General features: G+C 38.2%; 1 protein-coding gene across 6 annotated transcripts in view; it reads left to right on the plus strand.

Annotated features, from left to right (window-relative positions):
- enox2 (ecto-NOX disulfide-thiol exchanger 2) overlaps positions 1 to 19300 on the plus strand; it is a 165262-nt gene that overhangs the window by 144281 nt on the left and 1681 nt on the right. For 5 of the 6 annotated variants that reach the window (XM_086158079.1, XM_086158077.1, XM_086158082.1 and 2 more), the window contains 6 exons: positions 4671 to 4785; positions 10933 to 11120; positions 12317 to 12457; positions 15497 to 15553; positions 16274 to 16379; positions 17775 to 17860. In XM_086158079.1, coding sequence (XP_086014205.1) covers positions 4671 to 4785; positions 10933 to 11120; positions 12317 to 12457; positions 15497 to 15553; positions 16274 to 16379; positions 17775 to 17860 — 693 coding nt within the window. The remainder of the gene's footprint in view (positions 1 to 4670; positions 4786 to 10932; positions 11121 to 12316; positions 12458 to 15496; positions 15554 to 16273; positions 16380 to 17774; positions 17861 to 19300) is intronic. The other variant, XM_086158080.1, reaches the window with a different exon arrangement.

The raw sequence follows: 19300 nt of genomic DNA on the forward strand, positions 1-19300 counted from the left end.
GTTTTGTATTGGAAAATGAAACAGGCTTCCCGAAAAAGATAATAAGACAATGTACATTGTTGGAGAAAATACATTCTTTACTTTTATTTCAATTTGAACAAAAGGTGGCATGCCCACAGTTATCCATTCAATTCCCAGCACAACCTGTGGGAAATGCTAAGGTTCTATACCATTCTATAGAAACCAAGCAGTTCAAATGTACCCTAGGCACCCTGATTCATTGGGAGCTGCTGTTTTAATCAACTCACCATATCAGCAGTTCTCTGCAGTTCTTTCATGTACAGTCATGGGTCAGACAAAGGAGCTCACTGAGGACCTGTGGCTGCACATTATGGCTGCTCACAAGTCATGAAAGGGCTATAAGGCCATATCTATATGTTCTGAAGTTCCAGTGGCTACAGTGCAAAGTATTACTAAAAACTACAAAGCATTCAGTACTATGAAAAGTCTCAGAGATGTGGTCAGGGGGATAGTGAGAGAGATGAAAAAGAATCCAAGGATCACCACCAAGGCCAATCTGGAGATTCTGGGGCCTGCTGGTGGTAATGTCTCAATCCAGACCGTCCAACAGACTCAGAACACATCTGAGTTCAATGGACACAGACCTTGGAGGATGCCACCTCCCCAGAAAAAAATCACACAAAAGCCCACTTTGCCCTGGCTGAAGCTCATCTGATCCTCTGTTTTATGAAAAGATTAAAGAAAAATGAAAAAAGGAGACGATTTCAACCCAAGTAACACCGTCCCTACTGTCAAACATGGTGATGGGAGCCCAATGTTTTGGAGATATTTTTAGCCATTCGCCCAGGGAACCTAATCAAAATATATGGCAAAATGAAGAAAATAAAAGGAACACATAAAGATTCTTAACGACATCATCAGGCAGTCAGCAGATCAACTTAGCCTTGGGCATCTTTGGACATTTCAGCATGACAATGAACAAAAAAAAAAAAACAAGAATTGGTGAAGAAACAGTTAGCGGACAAAAACATTAACATTTGCAGTTGCTGAGCCAAAATCCGGACTTTAATCCAACTGCAAAGCTGTGGAGGGAGCTAAGATCGGGGGTGATGGCAAGGAGACCCTCCAACCCGTGGGGTTGGAGCACATCACAAAAGATAGGCAAAAATACAAGTAGAGACATACAAAAGGCTGGTCAGCAATTTTAGGAAGCATTTGATTGCTGTAATAGCCAAAAGGCTTTTCTATTGATTATTGAGAAGGGTATGAATCATTTTGGGCATGCCACATTTTGTTCAACAATAAATAAAAGTCAAAAAAAAAAAAAACAACCTGCAATAATACCTCTTGTACATTGTCTTATTATCTTTTGTCTTTTGTTTTCTAATAGAAAATAACTTGTTGGTTGAATAAAAGTCATTTTAAGTTTGAATTTAAGTAAGAATTACTTTTGGCTTGTATTTCGTTTTTATACTTAACATTTTATGAGTTAAGGCAACTGGCAAATCTAAGGCGTTGTTATCTAGCAAAGTTAGCAATGGTCTCAAGAGAAAAAGCTCCTCTGTAACTGCATATTACTTAGTCAGCACTGAACAGCATCTAAAATAAGTGTCCTCATTATGGACATAGTAGGGCATTTCAGAGCTTAAGATCCAGAAGGTTGTCTTTGCTATTAGTGGGCAGGAAAACATTACATAGTTGAATCGCTTTTCACCAATACAGGTGGCCTGGGGGGAGAGAAATAAAACATTTGCAGTAATATTCCAGATGCCAAATCATGACCTGTTCAGTTTGTTAAACCTTTTTTTATTTCCGTCTCCAATGTTTTATTTGTAATTTGATCAGTCACAGAAACGTATGAACAATCATTTGCCATTTAAGTGAAGTGATTTTTTTTTCTCTCTCTGTCTTCAGCTTTAGTTTTATTACGAACTTTCCAGTGTTTTGGTTTCCTCAAGATCACTATTTCAACTTTACTTGTTCTTTTGTCAAAATTAATGTTAAATCGATAACCAAATTTTATTTTATTTTATTTTTTTTTTCAATGCAGATTTATTGTCACATCAATGTATTGACCTTCATCATACAGTGACAGCGATTAGCAAAGAAGATGTGGGGAAACAGACAGGAGTACAGGGAGATACAGCGAGAGGTAAAGATAGAGGTAGCAAAGGCAAAACAAAGGGTGTACGATGACCTGTATGCTCGGTAGGACAGTAAGGAGGGAGAGAATGATCTATACAGGTTGGTGAAACAAAGAGATAAAGATGGAAAGGATGTACAACAGGTCCGGGTGATTAAGGATAGAGAGGGAAATGTATTGACAGATGCTTGAAGAGTGATGGGAAAATGGAAAGAGTACTTTGAAGAGCTGATGAATGTGGAAAGTGAAAGAGAGGCAAGGGTAGAAGAGGTGACTAGTGAAGACCACAAAGTAGCGGAGATTTGTAAAAGTGAAGTGAGGAAGGCATTGAAGAGGATGAAGAGTGGAAAGAGTCTGAAGTTCTATTGTATATCTAGTATGTTTCCTTTCCCTGAAGATAAAATATGGAGGAACTGAAGCTCTCAGGGCAAGTCTGGCACCAGCTCTCCTTCCAATGTGTACGTGTGTGCGTCTGTGTATGGGCAAATGCATGACGGAGTCCATTTGTAGCGTATGCTTCGCACAGCAGATGGTTGTGTGTGTCTACATATGGTTTTGTGTCAGGACCTGTTTGACCCCTGCCATTGCTCCATCCAATGTCAGCTGACAGATGCCAGTAAGTATATTAACATATTTACTCTTGAGTTTTGTTTATTTCTTTTGGCTTTCCTCTTGGCCTGTCTATTTAGATATGGAGTTCCCAGGTATTTTCCCACCTGTTTTCTGCATAATGTATAAAAAGCACTCAGTAGATTATTACAGATTAGAATCCTTGTATTTGGTCAGTTATCCATCCAATAGAAGGCTCTGATCCGATCAATTTGAAAAGTCTATGGCTTGAGAAAACGAATATATCATTGATATCAAGATGTATACTTTGATAACACAATCTTGATTAAATCAAATTGTCATAAGAAGGAAATCAATTTTGGGCATAGACATCTGTCAAAAGCTAAGCATAATCGCAAGCAATAATCTCAAATCTGAAGATCCTTTACTCCCAGAACCAAAATTATTTTTCACTTGTCCTTGTGGCCATGGATGTTGTTTCAGTGATAGTAATAATCACATTCATATTTTTTTGTTGCAAAGACAAAAGTTGTTTAGGTCATTATTCAGCTTATTTACCCAATTTTTGAAAGCAGTACACACAGATATAAAAATACATAATATCCATTCTTTCTACCACTCTATCCAATTTTGCTATATATTATAAATCGATGGAGTTGAAATTTATATACTGGTTGACATTTCAGCAAATTTAAGGAATTACCATCTTTTTCATATGGTTTTATTGAATGATTGTGAGCTTATTTGCTTCAAATAAGATGAGAAAATGACTCTTGCTTGAGATAGACTGTCTATTATCATTGGAGATTATTACATATTTGTTCAAAATTAAAGTCAAGAAACTCAAGTCCAGTTACCGCAACAAGAATTCATCCACTGACTATCAGGCCTAGTATGTCAGAAGCCATGTCATAGACATTTACTGCAATCAGGCTTGGGTGTGTGTTCGTAGCCATATGAACAAATCATAGCAAATATATAGCCAGCAGTTACACTTCTTTAACGGGCTATTGTTTCTGCGCACTGCGGGCTTCTGAGTACCAACCTAAGATCTGCTCAACCTAACGGGAGTATTGTTACAGACCATGTTCATTCCTTTAAGAGATCACATAAGAGATTATCCATATCATCATGCCTCTTTTCACCAAGATAATGCACCTTGGTAAAAGGCTCATATCATTTGAAAATGTCTTTAAGAACGTCTGTGTTGAAATGATTTTACAGTCACCAGATATCAATCCAGTTGAATGTCTCAGGAATGTGGAGGAATGATGGAGGTGCCAATGAATACACAGTCCTGGAATATGAATGGCAAAGCTGGCCAAAGAGTCAAAAACTATTTTTCATTTCAGACAGGTTGTTAGGAATAAGCAATGAATACCTGAAAGCAAAAGGGATGCAACCTGATAAAATGACTGCTCATTTCACATGTCTCAATGATCTTTCTTTTGCGTCCCACACCAGAGACCTGGATTTTTTTCTTTGAATTTACAGCCCAGATCAATGCAGTGGCATGATAATTTTGTAATGTTTTTGTTAGTCATGGTTATCAGGCAGTTTTTGGCATTAGTGTATTGGAAAGAAACTGAGAAGATCTGTAGTTTAGACATTTGGAATTAAGATCTTATAACAAGGTTCAAAAAGAAAAATGGTTCACCGGGGGGAGTGCAGCATCAAAAAATATTTCCTGTTTTCTGTGTTTGTTCTATGTTTTGTTTTGTTTTCAGAAATGACTGTCCTGTGAACTTACTGCATTGATGTAATGCCTCGTAACAATGAATGTGTTATTAACTTCAAAGACCATAATAACAATATTTCAAAGCCACCTAATCTAGCAGGCTCCGTCTTTGCTTCTGTTTTTGAACTAATGCTTCACAATGTGGATGGAATAAAAGAGTTAAAAGACTGTGCTATACCAGGCTAGCACCTGCCATTTTCTTCATTACCCGGAAGTATTTGCAACTGAACCCACCTCTGTATTTATTCTGTTTTCCAGGAGATAAGAAACATGCACAACGAACAGTTAATGGGCATTAGAAGAGAGGAGGAAATGGAGATGTCTGATGATGACATGGAGGAAGCCCCTGACAGCAAGGACTCTGAGGACTCAGGTATGCATATGCATGGTCATATTCGGTTGATTCTCTCTGTCAGCATGACATCGGGAATGAACACTGTTATGGATCTCCGGAGGAACAACTTGAAGTCTTGAAACAGGGAACAAGACAGTTGTATTTGATTGAAATGACAGTTGTCTGATTTTCACATGAATAAATCAACACATTTAGAATATGTTTTGATCCTTTCACATCATACTTTTTAGCAGACTAATGTAGAACATTGCTGCTATTAGAAAGTTCTCTTATTGAATGTTTGCAGCATCTTAAGAATTTGTGTTGACATGCAGTTTTATATAAATTGTGTGGTTATACTGTTCAGAAGAAAGAATGAGACATGTAATACAATAATGTCTATGCCTAATGCATTACTCTTGCACCATGCCAGTTCTTCCTTCTATACACTCATTCATTCTGACATCCTCCATGACAGGCTGAACTATAGAGGAACACCAACCCCATTCCCGCCTTCTTGTGTTTCATACGTAACTTTGGGGCAGAATAACAGTGGTGTATTTTCACCTTGAACAGATGTTGTAAATGGACTAATGTAGATTCAAGATTCATAGCAATGTACCACAATTATGATTTTTTTAAACAAAGCCCAATCTGTATCGATTAGTGCTACCATTGAAGAAATAATACCCCTGCCCTGATGGGATAGTTTTGGATTCAGCATACAAAGAATGATGTGAGTCTACAACCATAGCCTATGTCCTTGAGATGACCCTCTGTTCATAAATGTGCTCAAGATAATTAAGTGTAGCACTGCTGGTCTTGCAACTCAACAAGACAATTTTATCTTTTTTTTTTTTTTTTTTTTTTTTTTTTTTTTCATGTTTGACATTGCTGACTTAGTAAACTCACATAATATGAAGACTAAAGGAGTGCTAAATGAAAAGAAAATACATAAATAAATCTGTTCCATCAATGCCATACCACAATAAAACTTACCTTCCTGTAAATGAAGACCCACTGATTTGGACATAGTCAAACCATCTGCATTTTCATGAAATGTAAGCATCTTATCTATCAAGTGCCCAAGTGCATCTACCACTGCCAATTGTCTACCTTTAGTTTTACATTGTACAAGGTATCAGCAAGTAGAGCCCTCTTCTAAAGTTAGTTTTCTGCATCTCTGTTACATAGATTGGCAGGAAATAGGGTTTAAGCTGATGGACAAATGCATCAAGGACACTTCCATAATCTTGATTCCCCAGTCTGCTGTAGACTCGCAAACATTTACATAGTTAAGAGATTTCATCGACATGTCATAATAAATATTGATGTTAAATTAATTTCTATCGGAAAAAGCACACCGACCAGTACGAATCCAGTGAAGGATGAGAGTTGAGTGAACAGGGCTACTTTAATTAAGACCATCTTTGATCTGTTTTTGAAGAAGTCAGTGAGCCAAAATTTCTTCAGGAACCCATAATTAAATTGTTTGATAATAGCTTATGTGCAAGGACATTTATGGAATACAATTAAAAGCAGAAGCAAAGACTGCAGGATTTTAAATTGCACTGTTCAGAACCTCCTCATAATGTGTCTCCTAACAGTGGCATCTGCTTTCCCTTTTTGTGTTTTGTTAGCACACTGAAAGAGTCTATCATGCCATGCACTGTTTATTAAGGTTCACATTTGACAGTATTGTCAAATATTTCTGTGAGAAAAGATATAAGTGCCACAGAGTGATAATCGCTCATTCTCTTCAGAGACCTGGCCTTTGCCACCATAATAGATTCCTTCCACAGTCTAGGAACTCTCTGTTGTTCCAAAGCGAACTTCAGAATGTATGTAAAAATATGACCCTGTTGTCAGGCACAATATCTCTATCCCATCAGGACAAGAGCCTTTTCTCCCTTTAATGTGACAAAGTAACCGATGATCACCTCATTATTTTCACTGACTGGCCTCAGGCTCATTTCTAAATTAAGAAGTTGCTTCTCTAGAATTGCAAATATCAAACCAGGAGTGCAATGCAGTATCCATCTCCTCTGAATAAAATGCTCACTTTCCCTTGTTTTCTCTTAAAACCAACGAAAGCATGTGGATCTCCATACCTGCCAGTTGCTACCCCTTTAAGAAAAAGGTGACACCAGAGTGCCATAATCTTCAGGCTTTTTTTGCCGGGGAGTCATTTTTGTTGAAATCCCAAGAGCAGTGCTACTAATCTTTCATCTAAAATTATCATAACCTAGAATCTTGAGCAGGCATAAGCATGACGGTGATCTCACTCTAAGGCCATCTCCCATCTTGTATTGTTCCCTACTGCTTGTTGTTGTCTTCATGTACTCGTCATGCCTTTTAATCATAATTATATCTGCCTTTTGCTAATAAGGTAGTTTCTGTAATCAACATGTAAATGTATGTAAATACAGTCATCTGCTCTTTTAGATACCCGCTATTTACTCATCAGAAATCCGCAGTGCTGTCAAAGTCGTGCCATTTCATTCAGAGATGTGGTACTTGCTGCGGTGGCAGGTGTTTCTGTAGTACTTTGTGTTTGTTGAACTGTTACACCCCTCTTTACTCTCTGGCCTTTAAATAAAAGGGGGGTGCTTTACATGCCAGCCAACCCTGCTGCAAACACCTGTGTCATGAAAGGTGCCTCTTAAAAAGAGAATTGATGTATCTTATCAGACTCATGTAGAGAGTAAAAAGCAGCGATGTGTTTGCACATGTAGGTGTTTTTGTGTGCATGCGCACGCATGGTTATCTGTAGGTCGATAGCTCTGTCTGTTGTGTAACAGAAAGGGAATTGCTCAGAATCTAGCCAAGCGGTTGACACCTCCTCACACCAGGTTGATGAGGCTCTCAGATCAATACTCCCCTCACCTCAAACCTTCATTTTGCCAGTAGAAAGTACAAGCAAACACACTGAGCTCCCGCACACACATACCTGCCAGCAAGAGTTCATTAGAACTGCCAGCGGTTCTTCATGATGGGCTGGAGGCAGCACTCATGTGAGTGCCTTCACAAAATCTAACCAGGCATACATTCATGCAAACACACATGCTCAAGCAACAAAATTATGCTTTTCCTCTCAATGTCGTCAATGTATTACACTTTGCCAAACACCTTCTCCTCAAGAAACAGGAGGAGAATTAGGTAATTCTACTGAGCATCTCTGAACCTGTGAAAGTCTCTTATGGTAATAGCTTGTCTTCTATCTTGTTTGCTCAAAAGTTCAGGGAGACTAGCACTTTTGCTTTACCCCCCTTTTGAATGATAAGGTAATCTAATGTGTTGGCCATGGCCTGCTTAGAAGATACCTCATTGTCTGACAAAATGGACCCGGAAATGTTTCAGTTGATACTGCATGAGAGATGCGAGAGATGAGTATGATGATTTTGCCCATTCAGCCCACTTGAGAATAGATTTTCCTCCATATGGACCATGAGCTAAAATGTGTTTGACAACCCTGCCTCTGTCTCACATTGCGTGTGCGCCCGCCTCTTACTCAACTGCTTAACCTTGCGGTGATCTGGAATTACTCAGAAAGCTATCTTACTGATGCATTCCCATCGTATTGGCTTCAAGAAATCACTTAGTACCATTTGCAAACTGACTCTGATATCCAGCAGAAAACATCCACACTGTGTAACAGCTTTGGGACATTATTTAAGGAAGGAGAAAGTCATCTGCATAACCACTCCTGTATATTCAGTCAGGTCAATCAGTATTTGACCCCCCCTGTTATTTTACAAGTTCTCCCACTCACAAATCATGGAGGGGTCAAAAATTTTCATTTTGGTGCATTTCCACTGTGAGAGACAGAGCCAAAAAACCATCGGGAATCACATTGTATGATTTTTTTTAACACTTCATTTGTAAATTATAGGGTCAAATAAGTGATCCCTTGCTGATCAGCCAGATTCCTGACCCTCAAAGACCTGTTCCTTTGCTTTTAAGGAGTCCAACTACACTGTGCTCATCATTCTAATTGAGTAGACATGTGCACCCCGCAATTTGTCAGAAGTGTAGCAGTCAACATGAGTACGACCAAAAAGTCAAAAGACACAAGAGATAAAGTTGTTGACCTTCACAAAGCTGGAAAGTGGTACAGAGCAATTGCCAAGCAGCTTGGTGAAAAAAGAACAACCGTTGTAGCCATTGTCAGAAAATGGAAGCAGCTAATGATGACTGTCAATGTCCCTCGGACTGGGGCCCCATGGAAGATTTCGCCTCCTGGGGGGGCGGGGGGGGGGGCGCTGGGACTACTGTTTCCAAGGCTACTATCAGTAATACACTGAGACGTAATGGTTCAAAATTATGCATCACACGGAAGGTTCACCTGCTTAAGTCAGCCCATGTCAAAGCCCGTCTGAAGTTTGCCAGGGACCATCTGGATGATCCAGAGAAGTCATGGGAGAAAGTTTTGTGGGCAGATGAGACCGAAATCCAACTTTTTGGTCGTAACTCCATTCGCCGTGTTTGGAGGAAGAAGAAGGATAAGAATCAACCCAATAATGCCATACCTACAGTGATGCATGGGTTGGAAGCATCATGCTCTGGTGATGTTTTGCAGCACAGAGGCCAGGACGATTGCACCTGGATTAATGAGAGGATGAACGGAGCCATGTATTGTGACAATGACCCGAAGCACATGGCCAGGAAACCCAAAGAGTAACTCTGTAAGAAGAATATCAAGAGTTTTGGTGTGGGCCAGCCAGTCTCCAGACCTAAATCCAGAAGACAATCTTTGAAGGGAGCTGAAACTCTGTGTTTCTCAGCGACAGCCCTGAAACCTGAGAGATCTAGAGAAGATCTGTGTGGAGGAGTGGGCAACAGTTCTGCTGCAGTGTGTACAAACCTGGGGAAGACCTACGGGGACTGTTTGACCTCTGTAATTGTTAACAAAGGCTTCTCTACCAAATATTAAAATGATTTGACTCAAGGGATCAAATACTTATTTGACCTTTTAATCTACAAGTAGATTGTCAAAAAAAATCATACAATGTGATTTTTTTTTTTTATTCCCTCTTCCACAATGGAATTGCACCAATGATGAAAATTCTAGACCCTGCCATGATCATGATTTCTAAGTGGAAGAACTTGCACAATCACAAGGGGGTCAAATACTTATTGACCTGACTGTGTATTATTAATGCAGTTCTCTTCTCGAAGACAACTTTCCAGTGACTCAGTAATACTTTGTAGCCCGTGACAGCCAGAAAGTAATGATTTTAAATAGTGGTTGGAACACCAGGATTTTTGTCAGACGCTCATACAAATACCCCCTGAGGAGAGACACTACAGATCTAAATTCTTTGTTTTTCAACAGCAAGTTAAAGCACATATAGTGGTGAAGAAGTGATAACATTTTTGCTTCTTCCTGACTGAATGCATCGACCCTGAACAGGCTTCTCTCAATAATTAATCAATGATAACTGTAATTAACATTCGTCTGTTTATCTTTTGGAAGAGCCAGGCTTTTACCTGTAAGTGGCCTTTATTGTCAAGTACTTTCAAGCCCTTTAAACTCACGCACAGCAGATCTGATACCCATGCTTTACCCATATGGACCATGATAATATGGGTCATTGACAACTTAGAGATCCTAAGCTAGATATTTAAGTTTGGACATTTTACACAAATGTCCAGAGTACTTTTGTTAGAATCAACACAGGAATAAAGAGGAAATTATTCTTTATATGGTCTCAAAAAAGGGCTCACAACAACATCTAATGTACTGTCCTCTTTCCCCTATGATAGTCCTTTGACCTATATTACTATATTATGACCCATCTCTGATCAAAGGCCCTCAATCTATCAATCATAAAATGACAAGTTTATGTCAATACATAAATTCATGATAAGGTGAATGGGATTTCAGTTTACAGAATACTCGTGAACCCAAAGCTATAAAATCCATAGTCTCCGCCACCTGGCTGGCTTCAATAGGATGTGCTTTCCTACTACAAAATTGGCCTGATTCCATGCAGCTAAATGTTCTTTTTACAGATACATGTTCACTTGAATTTGAATTTGTTTACATGATCTAATTTCAAAGAGTTACCCAGTACAGACATGGACACTCTTCAGTTGTTATTTTAGCAGTGTCTGAAATGACCAAATGATAATTCATGCTATCCACAGTTTTCCATTTAGCTCCATTTATTTCTGAATCTATAGGGATTTCTCAAGCGGAAGCCTTAAAAGAGGAGAACGACTCGTTGCGCTGCCAGCTCGATGCCTATAGGAATGAGGTGGAGCTGCTAAAACAGGAACAGGGCAAGAACCAACCAATAAAGAGTGATGAAGACAACACACATTCTCAACAGCTGAGCTTTCTACAGCAGGCTTTGCAAGGCATGCAAAAGGTAGTATCTGTGTACCAACACAAGTGCAGACATTTTACTATTCAGAAGTCCAACAATGACTTTACTTTTCACAGCATTCTGGTTCGGAATCTGTTTTGAACACCATGGTAACTGTGGTTAACTGTGGTTTTGTGAAATGTATAATTCTGAGGTCTGTCATTTATTGATGATAGCACCACTTAAAAGGAACACCAAGTCCTGTCAGGGAACCAGATGAAAAGTACAGCTGCCTAGAGCAGGTCTGACTTTTAAGAGAGGAGCATCTAAAAAACATTATCTCGTAGATTGTGATTATAGGAAATATTCCCTGCTGCATCTAATAGTTGGAGGCTTGACTCAAGAAACTAATCAAGGAAAGATCAAGTTCTACAAAATTCAACTTATCATTATCAGTTGCTTTCATGATTTGTCATGATTTTTTTTATTTTAAAGACAAAACACAAAAATGTAAGTACAAATGGTTTAATAAGTTCATATTCAAAACTAGAATTTATCACTTATATATCCATCATAGTAGGTATTAAGTAAATATGATTCATTAATGTTTTGAAAAAAATATTCAGGCCTACAGCGTTCATGTTCTGATCATTCCCAGCTTAAATGCAATAAATAAACTGAACATCAGTCGTTACTTGAATTAGGCATTTTCCTCCAGTATCTTCTATGATCAATTAGTGTGTATAAAGAAAGGGACCCTATGTGGAGCTCAGTGGGTGAGAATTCCAATAAAGAACCCTTGCAATTCGCTAACTTTTCATTGAAATTAACCCATCAGGTGGTGAATATTGTGAGCTGTAATTAGTTGAAATAAGCAAAGAAACGATTTGACATAAATATAATTTATAGTTGTAAAGATATGTTAGAAAAAATGTTCTTGGGTTTTTTCAATATTGGGGATGAAAACCAAATTAGTGTTTTCCCTGAATATACATCACTGTGTATTTTTTTAATGTCTAAAAGCAAAGGTTTAGCAGATTATTCTGCATTAGAATAGTTTGACGACAATGGATTTCAGTCCATGCAATATTAAAAGAAGACATAATTATTATTACCTTCAAATTATTTTTATTACAACCGATTATTAGCCTATGTAAAAATAAAACAAAATATTGATTGATTTGATTAATCTTCAGCATTGTCATCACCGATTAGTTTGCAGGAGAATCATTTGGTTATTGTTCTGTTTTTTTCTGCAGCAATTATTCAAAATGAGAGAAGAACTAAAACAACGAGATGCTGAGTTGGAGCAGAGTTTAGAAGACAAACAGCAGCTGAAGATCCAAGTTCAGAACTTGAAGGAGGGGCTCCAAAACCTACAGAATGCACGTGTAATGCAGGTCAGTTTAATCCAAATATACCACATCACGCTATTTTTTCCCCTGGGATAAAGACAAGGTAAAAATGTTCAGCAAAACAGTTATTTTTATATGTACTGTATATTTCATGGCGTTGTTCAACCTTTGTGTTTGCATTCATATTAGAAATTAATACTCCATGTGTAAGAAAATGTATCCTGCAATGTTTGGGTTTTTTGATACGTTGAGAATACCTCAATGTATTATCTTCCCTCCATTTTCAATGAAAAAATGGAGGTAAGATAATTTGGTAGAGATACAAAATGATAATATCTTCTTGATGCCAACTCATTTCTGCACATCTAAAGTCCCACATTGAATCTTTGGACCCATAATTACATTAGATTATTACCAATAGGATGTCAGCGGGCTGTTTGCCTTACAGAAAGCTTACCTTTTTGTACAGTTTGGTTTATAATCAGAGGCTAATTATGGATAAAGAAAAATGTATATACATCTGAGAATCAATATTTGAGGGTCTTTGTTTCCATTCCTATCGTTTCATTAATCGAAGTCTCCACTTTCCAAGTGTGCTCTAACAATCACTGAGGGAGGTTTTCGATTTTAGGTTTTAGCAAACAATCCTTTCCAATTTTACACTGGCTTCAGCTTTTATAAAAGTAGAGGTTAAAGTTGTGACTCATTATATTTCGCGCAAGGGTGTGTTATTTTAGAAAAAGGAAACATACAATTAAGTATACGGTAAGAATAAAAATAATATTTTTTCTTGTCATAAACACCTTTAAAACGGCATTTTGTTAAACTAAAGGGTAATAAATGCTCCTAATGTAGTTAACCAGTAATGCATTTCAATTAAATGAAAATTGTGTATAAGCCATTGTATTGGCCTCCAGGTTTGCTTTCCGTCCAACAAATTGTTCTTGTGCCTTTTTTGCACTCTGCGGTAACTGTTTTCTTCTTGTAGCTAAAGGAGAGGAGAAAAAAAATGAAATAAAATAATTATATTCCTTACTGTGATTATATTGAAAATGTTTACCACAATGAAACGGTTTCCTTATTTGTATGCAGTTCAGAATTCCGTCAATCCCAAGACATTGAATCCCAAGCAACACAGACACTATTATTTCCTGGATATTTTCGTCGTGTGCCCCATCAGCTGTAGAAAGCATTGGAAACAAGGAACACACTAGGCTGCTATCATTACGTTTGTAGTATGATCACCAGATAGAAAGATTTGCACGTTGGTGTAAAAAATCAAAGTACTGTCTATGAACTGTTGTCAAATCATTAGCAGTTTCTTTTTCTTTCAATTATGAATCCTCCCCAATGCCATAATTTTCCCCTTTTTTCAGCACGGTACCTAAAGTAAGAGCAGTTTTTCACAAGTTCTGACATGAATGAGCTGTATTCTTACAACATTGCCAGAAACAGAGCACCAAGATCCACAATCTTATTAGTTTCTTGGGTCATTCATCTATGTTAGCTATGTCATGTTTACTAATGCTTCAGGTGTTGTCCCATATTTCCAATTTTCGAGTGCTAATGTTTGTTAATGTTCCTTCTGGCTCAATCTAATGAGAGGAAGAGCTGTCATTAGAATGAGTGTTGGGTTCAATTGTCTATTAAATTGGATAATAACACAAATGAAAGGCTTTCAATCCAAGTCAGGACCTACTCCATGTGGTTTCCCTTTGTAAATGCCAGCTTGAGGATTCCTATGGCTCACTGTTGGAGTGGTAATTCACTAATGGGTGTCCTTCCTCAGATCAGCTGAAGAGACAGAGTTATCAATAGCGTGTTAATGGTGATGAGTTTGATAAGAAATGTGCGTCCTGAACTGTGAACCCAGAGGAAGATGCTAATTAAATACCTGAATACAGACAGAGACAAGCAAGAAGAGGCTGCCTCATTACCGGGAGGCAAAAATCAATTTTTGAATATGGCTTTCATCAAGGATGAACAGTAGTGATACAGTTATTTTTCATGTTGAAGAGATTCTTTAACACGTCAGTATCTGTGCTTCCCGTTCTCACGCTTGACTATATCAGTAGTACTGCATGATAATAAGGATTTTAAGATCCACACAACCTGTGTCACCATTTTCCATCACATTTCTGAGCACTGCGAATAAACAATGTATTGGTTTCATGCATGTGACTCGAAAGGTGGGGTTTTTTTTTAAGGTAGTAAAATTAAATTCCATGTGTAAAACTAAAAGTGTTATTAACTGTTCTAATGCAGTCTGTCTTACTGCCGCTGCTGCTGTCTTTTTATCGACAAACACATACATGCGTGTTTACGTGTGCGTGTTTATGTGTGCGTGTGCGTGTGTGTGTGTGTTCAGGCGTGTGTGTCGCAAAATGATGATTAGAGAGAAAAGTGTACCTACATTGAGGGCCTGCTAGGAAAATGATTAAATTAAGTTAGGAATCCTAGTATCTTCCCCACATTTAGACACAAATTTCAGTAGTCACATTAGGTAAATACCATAATCCACCTTCTACCACCTTTAATATTGAGCAAGAGTCAGAGACTTAATGTCAAATCATGATCCGGGTTGGTAGTTTCACATTCACCCATCTCTAAACTGTTGGATTACCACATGCTAACATTGTGTATCTTAAGACAGCATTCAGGCAGATCTTTTACATTGTTACGCACTTTGATTTCATTATTCAGTGATTTACCTGCACGTCTGTTCAGTCTATGCATTCTGAGCATGCTGGGTTTTTTTTTGTTTGTTTTTCTTTTTTCTTAATATTTATTTCTCAGTGAAGTCCTTCTGTTAAGGCTTATCAAGTATAGAAACAAAACAAATTACTCAACCTGTTTATCAGTCTCTTTAAATCTCAATCACACTACCCGCTGACTTGTTTGCTACAGTTTTGCTGTAAAGTACAACCCTTCAAAACTGAAAACTGATGTCCTTTTTGATTTCCTTTGACATATATGAACGGTAATCCTCCATATAGTTTTTTCGAAAAAAAAAAAATATCCCCAGAATTCTTTGGTCAACCACACTCAGTGGCTTATTTCTCATATGTTTCTAATGTGCTGCAGTTAGAGACTTCGAATCCAGATGAAAGAGGGAGTGAAGAGAGCACTAATCAAGCCAGTGTAAGTGGGGAGCCACCTAACATCTTTGTCTTTAAGTGTTTCCATTGTCTCTTCTTTCATCTACCGGTGCCTTTCCTCCCTAACCCATTTCCAGCGACATGACAGATCATTACGTATCAATCGAGTTTGCAGTGACCGCATTCATCACATTCTTAATCAACCAGCTACAACTGATCAGGGAAACAATGAAACAGAAGCAAAAAAGGCAAAACATGTCCATCCTTTCACTGAGATTCGCACTTGCTCAGTGTTCTAGATAGGTTTGTAAAAGCAGAGGCCACACCATTCGTTGGAAAATATTACAATCCAGTGAAGGCCGCAAGACAAATAAATTGTGTTGCTTCTCTCACTTTTTTGCCACCTGTTTCAGATCTGAAAGTCACAGCTCAGTCATTTGCCCTCCAATTCTCCTACTCTCACATTCTATTTGTTCTTTTTGCTCTCATCGTGTGCGTATGTGCGTGCTGTGTGTGAGATGCAATGCATTTCATCTCACTACCGATACATAGCTTGAGGCTGAAAACTCTCGCCTCATTATCATCCTCTGTGCTTCTTTGTGTCGATGTTTTGGTAGTGCAACTCTTAAAATATGTTCGTTCCAATTATTTGTGTTTTACTGTGTTTATATTGTGTTGCATGCATCTGCTTTGACCTTGATTACTTGAGATTAGCCATATTTGAACATTTCCAGTGACAGGTAGATGACGTGTGTATGTACAGGAGACCACAATATCAACAGTAGTGTCCTGCAGTCAGGAGAAGGAAGGCCCTATGGAGAAGAATCCACCCAGTCCTGTCCAATCTGAAAGGGAAGCATTGCTTGTTGGTAAGTTCTGGCCAGTATCAGTTTCACATCCACTAAATGTCATAATTACTGAATTCTAATCTTGGAAATTGCATAACTTACATTAAAAGTTGCATCCTGCTGGAGATCATGGGGCCACAGACACTGCAATGCAAAACAAGTTGCCAGGGTTTCAAAATCACAAATTCATTTTCTCCCACAAAAGAACATTACAAAAATATAGTAGTCTGTTAATAAAGTATTCATATCCTGACTTTGAAAAACTTGCAGTACTGCCATCAGTATCACCTTCAAGCTTTTCCTGACCACCAGTATTATTTCTTTGGTCGTGAATTATATAGTAACAGAGTATACAGTTTCTTCTGCAAGTTAGTATCTAGTGATGTTTCTTATTTTGTCCTCCCAATTTCAATGCTAGGTGAACAAAAAAATCCCGCCAACCTGCAGATGGATGTATTCATATATCTACAGTCAGCCAAGTGTATTTTTTGTGTTTATTTATTGTGCCTGTTTTGTTTTTTGTAATCAAAAAATCCCAGCTGTAGCAACAGGTGGCCAGCACAAAGCAAGAATCTGAGTTCTTCATCTTACCCTCAGATTAACTTTAAGATGCTTGTGTTAATGAAATTTGAAGAGCAAATCCATCAAAACTAGAAGTCTCATTGTGTTTCTTTCATCACAAATTTTCAAATTCAAATATTACAAATATAAATATTAAAAGAAACCAACACACATAAGAAGATTCTGGTAACATTCAGCAGTCAGCAGATAATTAACCCAAGTCTCCCTGTGAAACCGGGTGGTTGCATACTCAGTAATGATCCGAACAATGAATTGGTACTTGTTTTTATAGAAGATGTCTTTGGTGTATACAAGGAAAACTTGTCCATTGTAGTATTTTATTCATTGTCTGTGGAGCAGCTCTTGGCAGTCATGCTGTTCGCGCTCAAGCATCCACTGACCCCCTGCAGTCGGTGAAAATAAAGTCCCTGTTCTCACATAAAAGTCTCAAAACTGTGGTATTCTGGCCTTATAGATATAGCAAGTGGAAAACATCACAACATTGACACTGTGTTTGTTGTGAGTGTTTAGTGAGCAAAGGTGGAGGATTATCTGTCCCAAAGCTCAGCTCTATGAGCTGAAAGCAGATGGTTTGTTTTAGCTCAGGAGAGACTGAAGCTTTGACGAGGGAATACAACATCAAAACCATCATTAGAAGCGCTTCCTAATCTGGGAGAGCACTGTACGAGGACTTCGGGGAAAGCCGCCGGGAGCTGGTGTGGTAAAAAGAAGGAATTGAATAAAATGGTGTCATGAAAAACCCATGGCATTTTGTCATTGTAGAAGAGGTTATAGAAACTGGAGATACAGGAGAAAGCATTAACATTTCTGCATGGCTCGTTTGTTTTACCCCAGGGATCATTTCAACCTTCCTGCACGTTCATCCATTCGGAGCCAGTATCGAGTACATCTGTTCCTACCTGCAGCGTTTGGACACCAAGGTAAAAGGCGCAAAAACAAAACCCAAAGTATTTTCAAAAAATGTAAGAGGAACATCCAAATTATAGGAACACCACAATGTTGATCAAGGTTAAATGTTTCAAGGCAAAGATTACAAAAAGAAGCAATGTTGGGGAACAGGAATGTTCCAAATCACTGAATAAATTCTTTTGATGAAACCGATATGAAAAAAAAAAGTGTAGAAAATCTTTCTAAGTGAAGTTAACTATATGAACTGAAATCATGAGTTATTCATGATTAATTTTTCAATAGCTGACATTTTCTTTTCCTTTCAGTTGACCCTTCTATAGAATCAATCAGCTGTTTAAGCTTCCCGTTATCCCCCTAGATTATATGCACCCAGACACAATATCTGTCCCCCGTACTGTGTTGCAATATGGGTTTGTTGTATGCCGGAGTCCTGCTGATCGGTTGAGACAGAGTTTTTGATGCCATTAGTGTTATGAAATGCTTTAAAAAAAAATTCCACAGAAATGGCTTCACTTTGCGAATGGATGTTTTAGTGAAGCCAAACCCCATTAAGCAAACAATTTGACACTCTGTTAAATACCCCTCTGCCCCTTTTTTATTTTTTCAAAACCTAATTAAATTATGTATCCCATTTTTGAGTCTGCATCTAAGTAGCATATAAATATGAGAAGAATTGTTTTGGAGAAACCCAAACTTTTGAGAACTTCTCAATGTCCTATCTTGAAATGTCATAGGTTTTAGTCTTTTTTTTTTTTTTTTTGTTGCTTTTTTGGTCCGGTGTGAATACCTGCGAATATTTGTCTTTACGTTAGTACACCCACATTGGTACGGTAGATCTGTGTGCATCTGTTGTTTTCACAATGACTCGTCTACACACATTAAGCAGCCCACAGTTTTGTCAATACAACTGGCCAGACTCCCCAACAACAAGCCCAATCCTCTCTGCTTATCAGGTGCCTCCATACACAGCTTCTCTGCGTATAATGACACCCCAGTCTAATCTCCAGGATGGACCTTAATGCATCATGACATCCACACAGGCAATCGAGTTATTAATGAAAGAAATTGCAGGTAGTCCACAGCAGTTAATTTTGGCACTGTCACTACAGCACGGCTGATCCACAGCCCACATGCGAGGTAGAAGTCAGTTGATGCCTAGTCGGGTGACTGCGCTCACCGTCTGAATAGAAAGCGTTGGAAATCATCCCACCCAGCTCTCATGGTATAGAAACTTGGACGGCTGATTTGCAATTAGATTGTGTGTAGTTAAATTAAAGAATGTACATCCATAGTATCATCTGAATCTATTGGATGCGCAAGTGTGTGTTTGTGGGACCGTTGAGACAGAAGGTGTGTAGTAAGCTTGGTGAACAGAATACATATTTTGCAGGAGGCTCTGAATCAGTGTGGTTGTGTTTAGGGTACTTTTCAGTGAATAAATGCTGTTACTC

The sequence above is a fragment of the Fistularia commersonii genome, chromosome 13 (assembly GCF_037954325.1).
Source record: "Fistularia commersonii isolate RoL2024-O1a breed Wild chromosome 13, RoL_Fcom_v1.0, whole genome shotgun sequence".
Classification (NCBI taxonomy): domain Eukaryota; kingdom Metazoa; phylum Chordata; class Actinopteri; order Syngnathiformes; family Fistulariidae; genus Fistularia; species Fistularia commersonii.